Source organism: Centruroides vittatus, unplaced genomic scaffold (assembly GCF_030686945.1).
Source record: "Centruroides vittatus isolate TY-2023 unplaced genomic scaffold, ASM3068694v2 contig_970, whole genome shotgun sequence".
Lineage (NCBI taxonomy): Eukaryota > Metazoa > Arthropoda > Arachnida > Scorpiones > Buthidae > Centruroides > Centruroides vittatus.
In genome coordinates, this window is record NW_027122643.1 from 405,695 (window position 1) to 417,920 (window position 12,226).

A 12,226-nucleotide genomic window follows, 5' to 3' on the forward strand; every position below is an offset into this window, starting at 1 on the left:
ACACACTTAGTTTTATAATGTCAAGTTTAGTTATCATGGTAATATAGTGACACTTCTTACATTTATTACCACTGTTAGATTTACTATTACATTTTGGAAGCATTTTTGAAGCATTAATAATAAGAGTTTATAAAAATTTTAAACAATAGCAAAAAATGCTTTACTCCAACATTATTGACTTTGACACCAATTCATAAGTGACAATAGAACCTAAGAATTCACATGAAAACAAAAAATGACAATTGCTGACCCGGATGGCAGGTCAGGATTGTTCAAACAGAAGTCCCTGACGCATGCGCAATGTTATTTTACCATGCGAAGAATAATGTGCACACCAGTTCTAAACTAGTTAGGGACTTGTGTAGAAGCAACTTAAATTAAGAAATGAAGTAACAGCTTTATGAGAAGCCAAAAAAAAAAAAGTTGACAGGTTGCGACGTATGTCGGCGTAAGATGGAGTGTGAAGTATTTTGCTGTTAAAATAAAGTAAATTTATAAAAATATTTGCTAGTACTTTGTTTCATCATAATTTCACAATTTCTACGAAATCCTGGACAAAATTAATTGTTAACCCAGACAATGAATTAAAAACTGGACGGGTGGCAACACTAGTACAGATAGTATAACATATGTTATACTATTTTTCTAATGTTATTTGAAGTTCCAACTATAGCATTCCATGATTCAGTAAAATTTTGTAAGATTCTAATTAGTTGGTTCAAATTTGTTTTTTTATTGAGATTCAGTTTACTTGCCCAACAAATGTGTTTTAAGAAGGTTGAAAGTTTTCATTTATTAAACATTTTGCTGGTTTTTGAAGGGGCTTTGGTGCTTTAGTGTGTTTTTATTATCAGTTTAGATCATTGGTTCTGAAACTTTTTTAATCCACCGCCCCCTTTGTTCCATAAAGTTATACCCAACGCCCCCTAACCCATCAGATACTCCAACTTTTACCTTTGGTCACTGTTCAGTACCCTGCCTCCAGCACCCCCCTATATTTACTCATCGTCCACAGGGGGGCGGTATTGCCCACTTTGAGAATCCCTGGTTTAGATGGATATGAACTATTAAATGAAATAGAACAGAAAATATTTGATTCTAAGTTTCAAACAGAATAGAATTCAAAGTTTAAACTCTAAATTCTAATTAGTTTGAAATTCTAGAATTCTGTATATAGTTGGTTAAGTATATAAATATGCAAATAAAATGTTGTAAATTTATTTCTTGTAATTGTTATTGGTTGAATGAAACAAGATTTCAAATTCTATTGGATGGACTAACCCTTACAATACATGACTTCACAATTCATCTTTTGTTGAAAGAACTGTAGTCATATTAGAGTTGTCCCCAGACAAAAATTTAGATGGTTAACATCCAATGTTAGCTTACTACTAGTGCAAATTTCATTGTGAACCTCAGTTAATGATAACAAAACAATACTCATTAACACAATTGCTTACTAGTCCCTAGTCTGGTTTGCTTTAAAAAATATTAATTTAAAATAAATTTAAAAAAATTAAACTAACAAATGCTCCAACACATTATTTCCTGAGAAAAACTTTAATCATTCACAAAAATTTTTCACCTGTTCTACAAGTGCAGTGTACAACTAACCATTGATTAGTTTGTATTCATGCTGAGAGTGATTTCTGCTGTTAAATTAACATTTTAGTTTATTTAGTCAGAAATAAGGTTTACTTGTCAATAAATCAGTGTATACAAGCTTGGAAAGAATTGCATATCTAACTTGATATTAATAAGATGACATAAAATGCAAATTTATGAAAAATTATAAGTTTGCATCATACATAACTTATTACTCAAAATAAATTTTATTTACAAAATTAATAAATTTTCTCAATAACCTAAGGAATATAAATTTATAAAAGATGGGTATAGTGTGTAAATTTAAATATTTCTATTAAAACAATAATCAAAAAATTATTTTGGGGTTCTTGAAAATATTATTTAGACTTACAGTTATTAATAAAAGTTATAATGTTATAAACCTGAACAAAACACAAAAATGACTATTTTTGTGTTTTGTTCAGGTAAACAATGTAGGTCTATTATAAAAAATTTTGACATATTTTATTTCAATAATAATTTAAAATTTATTTATGAAATATTTTTCTTTCAGTATGTAATTTTATTGTCCATGAACGCTGTTTAAGGACAGTGGTATCTCCTTGTTCAACTATAGCAACAAGCACAATTAAGGTATGCTTAAAAATTTTATATATAAAATAAAATTGTTCTATTCTTTTAATTATTACAATTTAATGACATCATTTAATTAACACCATTAAAACATGAAATAATTCAAATGTTTTCCATTTTATTAACTGGAATTTCTTTCTCATCTTGATCTCCAAGAAAGCTGCACTTGGAATACAAAATTTTATTGGAAATTGAACACATAGGATAACATGATTTTAAAAAGTTTATCCAGATCAAATGGGACTAGATTCATTCCAGATTAATGAAAATCCAGATAAATTTAGATTAGTGGGGTATTGATATTAAATTCTAAAATTCCATGCTAAAAATACTTTTTAACGATTGAAAATAAACTTTTATGTTAATAATTTGCTTATGCAAAATAATTTTTCCATAGAATGTATAAAGATTTAAAAAGAAATAACTATTCTATATTTGGAAATTTGAATGAATGGGATACAGATAAATGGGGTTTGACTGTAACTAAAAAATTTTTCATGAAAGTTGATTTTAAATAAATGTAGATTAAAATATGATGCATTATCAGTGTTGTCAGATGTCAGGGTGATGAAATACCTATAGCATTACTTAAAAGTACCTACTTTTTCCCTACTTTTCTCTACCATTATATCAAATTCCCTATTTCAGAGTTCAAGGGTATAGTATTAAAATAGAAATTATAATAAATAATAATAAAAATAGGAGGAATTTATTAATAGTTACAGACACAGTAATATTTTATTGTCATAACGTAATGCTCTAAAAATATTCTACGTATCTTCATCACTGCTTGTGGACGCTGTTGCTGTTGAATGTGTTGAACTTGAAGGATCAACATATAAGTTACAGGAATTGAATAAAGAATACATATCTTTTGGATCACATAATCATAGTAACATTTTCCTTTCTTCTTCATTTCTAGTTTAACTCTAATCAATGTCTTTAATGTCTGTTGTTGGAATCAACAATTAAAATTATTGTTAAATGCTATATGACATCATTACATACAACGCATTGTGTTGTGTGATGTTTTGTAAACGTTTTTCTGTTACATAATAAAAGGTTGGTGGCACTGTTGACCCCTCGGGGAGCCATTGGTGACGGTGATCTCATTTCACTCTCCCCTTTTCAGCTCTGACCTTCTGTGAGTCAAGACAGTGTAATCTTTGTGTATTCTTTGTTACATAACCAGTTATGCGAGTCTAACCAGTTTTTACTAATCTTCAACAAGCAACATCAAGTCTAACATGGTCCCAGCATGCTTCCACTGCACCACAAAAAAGAAGAAGAAACTTAAATTAGGAAATATTGATGAAGAATTAGAACTTAAATGTTATGTAGATGCTGACTGGGGAGGCGATTGTATAGATCATAAATCGAACACAGGATATTTGCTCTTGCTAAAAGGAAGTCCTATCCTAATAAGCAACAGTGTGTAGCACTTTTGTCCACCAAAGCCGAGTACGTAGCCTTAGCAGAAGCTACTTAAGAAACTGTATGGATGGAACAATTTCTAGAAGAAATAAATCTACTGATTACAACACCTATCAAAATATTTGAAGACAATTAAAGTTGTATTTGACTTTTAGAATTAGGAAAAGCACAACAGCGCACAAAACATATTGACACAAAATACCATTTTGTACGTGATTTAAAGAATTCAGGAGAAATTACTGTAATCTATTGTCTGAGTGAATGGATGATGGTTGACTTGTTAACCAAACCACTAGACACGAATAAGGTTAAGAAATTTACTCGCGATATCGGATTGTATTAATGATCAATCATTGAGGGGGAGTATTGGAATCAACAATTGAAATTATTGTTAAATGTTATATGACATTGTTATGTACAACATGTTGTGTCGCATGATGTTTTGTAAACATTTTTCAGTTACGTAATAAAAGGTTGGTGGTGCTGTTAAGCCCTCGGGGAGCCGTTGGTGACAGTGACCTTGTTTCTCTCTCCCCTTTTCAGCACTGACTTTCCGTGAGTCAAGACAGTGTAATCTTTGTGTATTCTTTGTTTCTTTGTTACATAACCAGTTATGCAAGTCTAATCAGTTTTTACTAATCTCGGACAAGCAACATCAAGTCTAACAGTAGCAATTCTGTTTCATTTTTTGTTTTAATGTCAGTTACCATGGAAAATATTCTTTCTACAGCAGCATTTTTAAAGCTATATTTTTATGTTAGGTGAAGAACAAAATGCCAGGTACAAGGTGTACTGTGTATGGTTGCAAAATAATAATCTTGTTACAGTTACAGTATATGCTAAAGGAGAAAGTGTAACATTTCGTGTTTCCTAGACAAAAAGACTTAATTTCTAAAAGCATTAGGTCTGAATGGATTAATCGTTGCAAAAGGGGTGATAAATTTAATCCAAATACAAGTAAAATATGTTATATTCATTTTGTTTGAAGTGATTATGAAAGAGACTATATATATATATATATATATATATATATATATATATATATGAGTATATAGCAGGATATCTTGCCTATAAATATAAAGAAAAATACCCAAACTTGGATAATTCTACCAGCAAATTAAAAATTACCATAACTATAGCATTCCATCATGGGTGCAACATTTATCTTATGGAGAGCTTATTAAACCTACTGATGAATGGCTAGCAAAAATTATAAAATGGAATAAATATTTCGAAATACCGTATTTACTCAAATATAAGACAACCTTGCATATAGGACGAGGTTCGACTTTAAAGATCAAAATAAAGAAAATTAGTTTTATTAATACAATTCTAATTTTATTTATATTTAATCACAAATAAAACATCAAATGAATGTAAATGCACACACTGTCCCGCAAAAATTACTATCATTTTAAACTTTAAGGAAAAATCTTGTAAAATCGACAACATAATTTGTTCATGTAAAGCTGGACAATTGGGAACCTTTCTCGCCAATTCATAACAGTCAAATCCACTTTTTGTCAATTACACTTATGAGTTTCTTTGCATTCTGATTTCCGAATAATCATCTGTGGGAATGAATTAAAACTTATATTGTGCTCCCAGGTGATTTTGGAATTTCAATCTGGAATTCAATTCAAAAGCTTTGCTTTTCCTATTGCTATTCATTTTTATTTTTCACAATATACAAGAACAATTCAAACGACCCAGATAAAATACTTGTTTTTAAATACAAGAGGGTAAGCATCCAGTAAAAAATGCAAATACGCAGTTCACAAAAATTATTTGCAAAAATGCAAAGAATCTTTCGTTTGCGCGTATAGGACGACCTAGGATTTTGAAGCTGTGATAAATGAATAAAAACCTCATCTTATATGTGAGTAAATACAGTATATCATGATGAAATATATAAAAAAAAGGCCCCGGAGTTGTACAGAATTTGTTGATGGAAATATCAAAACAAGAAAGAGTTTTACCTTTTTCTTCAATAAAAGATTTTTGTAAATTAAGAACTATAATAAGAATTAATTATAGAAATTTTAAACAAGAAAAATGTAAAATTTTGAAAAGAATGCCTTTAAAAATGGTGATTGTTGAAAAAAATTAAAAAGTTAAGTAAGATAACCACATAAAAAATATAGCTCATTAATTTATTAAATACACATTAGACAAAAGACTTGTAAATTTATTTATGTACACTTATTAAATCCAAAAATTCTAGAATTCCAAATTTAGGGTTACATTGATATTATTATGATATATTAATACTCTACAAATTTACAGAAAATACCTACGAATCAGTAATTTTTCATGAAAGTTCCATACATTAAAACATTGAGTAAATGTATGTACTTATGTGTGGAGAGAAATCCCTGTATCTGACAACACAGTGTTGTCAGATATAGGGATATATATGTTATAAACTTGATATATATAGGGATATATGGAAAATATATGCATATATCAGAGAGATCAATGAAATTTTATAAATATTATTATAAATATTTATAAATGAAATTTTATAAATATTTTATCCATCTTTGTAGAGTAAATTTTTGGAGGAAATATGAAAGTTGTTTAAAATGTAAAATTCTATACTTCTAAAAATGTTATGAAAAGGTGATGATAAAAATAATTACTGTACTTAATAGAATAAAATAACCTGAATGGAAAAAATAATTACAATACTTAATTATAAATATTTTTTCATTCAGCATTCTAAGTGTTGTATGCATTGTCCAATCTCAATATGTATCTGAAAATTTCTTGATAATAAAATTTGGACTCTTGATTATTTAAACATTCAGTGTAAAGGATTGCTTTTAACAGAGTAGGGACAAAAGTAACACGACCTTGTGAATTGGTCCCACCTGGTGTTGTATTTGTAAACAGGTGGGGAAACAAATACTGTTCTGTTACCACTAAAAACCTAAGTTCCATCCAGTAACAAAATTAAAAGAAGCAGGAAAGTGTGAAGCTTCGGAAATGGGTCTAGAATTTGTGCAAAAAGGGGAAAAGAAATTTTTTTTTTCTCATTGTTTTGGAATAGAAGCCAATAATAATTATTATTATAATAAATTTATGTTGAAAAAAAAACCATCAACAAGAAAAAAAAGGGAAAACAAAAAATGAATGTTTTACATCCATAAAAGGGCATGTCTGTAGAGATTTCCAAGAAAGTCGGACTTCTCAGGTTAAAACAATAGATGAATTTAAGTACTTAGATCGAACATCTTCAATAGGAATCGAATTGTCAGTCGATGTTGACTCATCCAACGACCTGGGTTCTGATCTCGTTACAATTCGTAGTGAAGGGGGGGCCGATTAGAGAGCGGAGGCAAGTCGGCATCAACCTATCGGAATGTTCGATCTGGGACTCAAAGGAAAGATATAAAAACCCGAAGAAAAAGAGGAGATGACGTTCTCGGTTATTAGTTCTCTCAGTTCTTGGTTCGTCCTATCTTGGACGTGTGTACTTCCGTAAAATTAGGAGGGAACTTTTCGGACATCGTGGAAACAACCTCTCTGTTGTGTCACCTAGTGCCATCCAGGTTCCTCTGAGAAAAATCACCTGAAGTCATGCCCAACGCCTCGGGGTCTACGATCATTTCACCGTCTACGCCGAACTGTAGGAAAAGAAATCCCGAACATTCAAACTTTATTTGGACTTAATTCTCATGCTTTGTGCTGTGTTACCCCTTTGTTCAAGGAAATATTGTAAGAAATTTTTATTTTATTAAATGGTTTTGAGATGGAAAACCTGTCTCCGTGAAATTCTTCCACTCCCACACGGCAGTGTTGACCGCTCGACTGTCGCGACATCTTTTCACCCAATCGGCAAACCTCACAAAAGTTTTCAACTTACTTCAGAGATCTACTTCAAGTTTGAAGGTTTAAAGCTAATCGTTCTATAATGGAACATTTCAAAAGAAATGCCTCATTATAGATATAAAATTTTCCAGACATTTCAAAAGAAAGTCTGCAGAATTTTAATTAATATTGATAAATTCAAATTGGTTCTTTCATATTTAATATAATCTATCAGGAGGCACGTAAATGGGTGGGCGAGGGATATTGAAGATAGATCAAAATGTGCCTGTCATGCACACATGAAATTTGTTTTTCATCTTTATAGTTAACACAGTTGCTTAACTAGCATGCTTTAAAGATCTCCAAGGCTTCTAAATCTCTGATATGGTCACTATGACTGGTATAATATATCAAACTCTCCTGGTCTATTTTAATCTCAACATTGTTATTTAAGTCATATATGGTCAGAGCAATGGAAGCAATGTTGTTGATGTCATATTTGTGCTCTTTTATGCACTGCTTTAAGAATCACATAGATACATAGGTGCCATAAAGAGATTTCTTTGTGGCACCTATTCTTTCTTATGTAAATTAGGTGTCTGTTAAACCTATCATTTCACTATTCCGTTCTATGGATATAGTAAATAAAATAAAAATAAAAGGCAATCCACTACCCTTTTAATATAGTAAAAATGATATTCAAATGGACTTACAACAAGCAACATTAATTATGAAAATGGACAAAATGAAACATCTCAAGATATATCGGAGGTGCTAGAAATCTTTAAAGCAGAAAAGCAGGGAATGTGTATTAACTTTAAAGAAAAAAGACAGTTTCCCATGCATTACAAGCCTTATATGACACATTGTTATAAAGGACTTATTACATCAGCTACAAATGGAAACACCCCGTTGATCAAAATTTGAATTCAAATTTATATAAGTTTCTTTCCAGCATCCCATTTTTGAATATTGAAGTAATTTCAATAACTGGAAGCAGGTCTTAGAAGTAGATCAACAGCATTCGTTAGTGTTAATTTTTTCCATCATTTTACTAGGAGAAACTTAAGGTTGTTTGTTTGGTTAAGTGTGTTGGCTATTTTTATTTACTCGTCAATTTATGGAAGAATAAATCATTTTTCAAGAGTGTTGAACTGAGAAGTTTGATAGAATTCAATTTGGAAGTTTTTTTAGACTAAGTGTTGATTTCTTAATTCTCCTCCATGTTGTTTATTCATTTAATGCTGTGTGAAATGGTGTAAACCAGGGATGAGCAACCCGCGGCCCGCAGTAATATTTTTTGCAGCCCGCGTGGCATAAAGTATGAATAAATATATCAATTTCCCAGCTTAATGAGATATTCGACAAAAATTCAAACGTTATTTTCTACAACTTATATTTGTGAAAAGTTTTTTTGCAATGAATTTAGTAAAAATTAAAACAAGAAACCGGCTAACAGACACATCGAAACTAATTTAAAACTAGCAGTGACTGATATTTAACCAAATATTTCCGATATACAGTCAAACCTGTTTTTATGCGCTCTTTTTATGTGCGATTTTTATTTGTGCGATTTTTTTAATGCGAATTTTTAATTGTGCGGTATAGTTGGCGACTAGTCTCGTGCGATTCGTCATGTCTCACGTTGACTTATTATAGCTAAATAAACTTATTATAGCATAAATGCACTTATTATAGTAATATTATTGCATGAATATGCGAAAAATGAAATAATTTACTTTTTAAGTCAACAAAACACCACCTGGACAAAAATAAGTCAACAAAAACACCACCTGTAAAACAGACGATAGACCAGACGATGCAGTCAAGTGCTGACATCTGTTGTCAATAAATTCTATTTCGTACGGTTTTGAGTTATTTTCTATGTGAGACTTTTTTTTATGCGGTCCCTGTTGACCGCATAAAAAAATTATTTTTTTAATTGTGTTGCGAAAACTATTATTTACAGCCATTCGTGAAGTTTCGTGAGATTTTTTTTAATGCGTTTTTTTTAATGCGGTCCCTATCCCCCGCATAAAAACAGGTTTGACTGTATTACATTTAGATTGGTGCCAGAAGCTATATTAAGAATACCTATGCTAATTTATAATTATATATGAATAAAGAATTGTGATTTACCGACAGTTCCCCCTCTTTTCTTTTGTGTGCGGCCCGCGTCAGTTCAAAAGTTTTGAAATGCGGCCCTTACGTAGAAAAAGGTTGCCCATCCCTGGTGTAAACTATGGATATGTCAAAGCTGGATAGGTATTGTAGAATAAACTTATTATTTTCTATTTTTTATGCATTTATTTGTATAAATTCAATAAAGAATTTGTGTTCTCCAAAATCTAAAACAAAAGTGGTCAAAAATTTTAACTATCTAATTACTCTGTGTAACCATGCTTTTACTTGATCTAATTCATACATATCATCATTTTCAGACAGTGAATGCATATAAGCTTTGAGTGTATATATATATATATATATACACTGTATATACATTTGTATATATAAAAAATTTATATTACATAAATTAGCAAGATCCACTACTGGAAAGTTTCTGAGAAAAATTTGCTTTTCTGTTTACCAGAAAGTGATCAATAATAATTACTTACAAGTGAATGATCATGTGAAAATGAAAGTAGTCATCTGTAAATCATGTCTAGGGCCAGATTTTTAAATAGGCACAGTAGGCCTGGGCCTAGAGTGACAGATTTTGAGGTTGGCAAAATTAGCAGGCAAGAATTTCACATAAAAGTAAATAATTACAAATATTTATAATTTTATTAAGTCATATATTTATAAGTAATTATTAAGTCATCTACATAATAAATAAAGATAATAATTTAAATAATCTAATTACATCAGTTAGATAGCTTTGACCATGTGTAATTTAAACATATGCCAATATGAATGATGTAATTTTTAATTAAAATAAAATTACTAGGTACATTAATTGTACTATTTAATAAAATGCTTCATTTTCATATTTAAGAAAGTGTAGTAAATTTAGTATATTTTCATATAATATTCTGTAATTAAACACCAAATCCTTGTCATCTTGTTCACATGAGAAAAGTCACATTCTAGCCTGTGCCTACAGTGGCAGATGGGTTAAATTTAGCCTAATCATGACCCAGTATTATATTTTATATTTTGAACATCAGTTTATAAATGTAAAATTCCTTAGACTAACTTTTCCAAACATTTAAAAAAAATGAGTCTAAGGAATTTTCCAGTAGTGGCCATACTGTTTCAATAAAAATTTATTGTGTAGAAGAATGCTGTTGATATAATGATAAAACATAATAAAATTTTCTACAGTATTTCCGTTCTGTTTATTAAGATATAAGATAAAACACTTCAGGCTGCTATTTAAGAAGTTGTTTATTTTAATATTGAACATTTTTGAGAGATTAATCTTTCATCATTAGATTAATTTCAAAGTATTCTGACTTCTTGTGACTTCAGAAGAAAAAAGACAAACACTACAAATTTTAGGAGTCAATGCTTTATTGGGAAAAACATTTCTTGGGATCACTTTGTCTCATCTTCATTCCCAACTATTCAAAAAAGAAAATTATTAAAATATATTAAAATGAGATCATATATTTGTAAAGTGTTTGTTTATTTTTTCTTTCATCATTAAAATGTTCAGAATTACAATTATTTATAATAAATAAATATTCAAAAATAGCTAAACTTTTTAATTACAAAATATAATTATTAAAGAAAAATTGATTTTTTTTAAAATTATGTTTTGTCATTTTTATTGAGTTGTTCATTTTTTAAATGTTTGTAGATGTGCAAATGGGTGCTATTCTGACTAATCAGTCTTCTTATACTTTTAATTTATTAACAATTCATATCCATAGATTCAAATCATTACTTTTCTGCTTAATGTTAAATAAACCTTTCCCTTAATTTTGTCTTATATTCTTAGCTCTTCTGTAATTTTTATTAGGGTATTTACTCCTGATTGTTAACATACTATAATATAAAATCATGATAAATGGTATCATAATCATTCTGATCTTTATTAACTTTTTGATTAACAGCTGTGCTGAAAAATTGACTGTAAAAAAATCAAATATCCTTTTTAATAAAAATAACTTTTGTTGTTGAATTGAAAATAATTAAATTCATTGTGTCTAGTGTTAAAACACTTAATCAATTCCAGATAGTTTCTATAAAAGAAAGGATTTAGCATATTAATTACACTGAGGAAATTATTGGTTAATATTGTACCTGTACTTATCATGTCTAACTTTAAAATGCTTTTATATGTATATAATCTTTGTTTAACATTTAAAGAATATTTTTAAATAAATCACTTTCTTTGATAAAACCAAACAAGTTCCTACATGTTCTCCAAACTAAATAAAGAAGAAGGATGAGAATATTAATTTATCAATGTCCTTAAATATTTGTGTATTTTAGCTTTATATTTTTTGTATCATTATTTGAGGTGTTAATGATAAACTTTTTGTCTTATGCAGTATGGAATACAGTTGAACTTAAAAAGTCTTAATTTTGCAACAGTTTTTCTTATTTGGATTTCATTTATTTGTTTTTTTATAAAAATGCTATTATTTTACTTTGTTATAAATTACATTCTGCAGATTTTTGTGCATTCATTATTCTAAGAAGATACAGATAAGAGATTTTTTAAAATTTTCATTGATTTACATAAGAATAAGTATGGTTATGATGACCATTGTGGTCTTCAGCACAACTGGAATAATGACAAAGGTATAGT

At 29.2% G+C, this 12,226-nt stretch overlaps 1 protein-coding gene across 1 annotated transcript in view; it reads left to right on the forward strand.

Annotated features, from left to right (window-relative positions):
• The window catches only part of LOC136985462 (diacylglycerol kinase theta), a 208,707-nt gene that overhangs the window by 59,534 nt on the left and 136,947 nt on the right, over positions 1-12,226 (forward strand). The window contains exon 2 of the mRNA XM_067282751.1: positions 2,141-2,220. Within this exon, the coding sequence (XP_067138852.1) occupies positions 2,141-2,220 (80 nt within the window). The remainder of the gene's footprint in view (positions 1-2,140; positions 2,221-12,226) is intronic.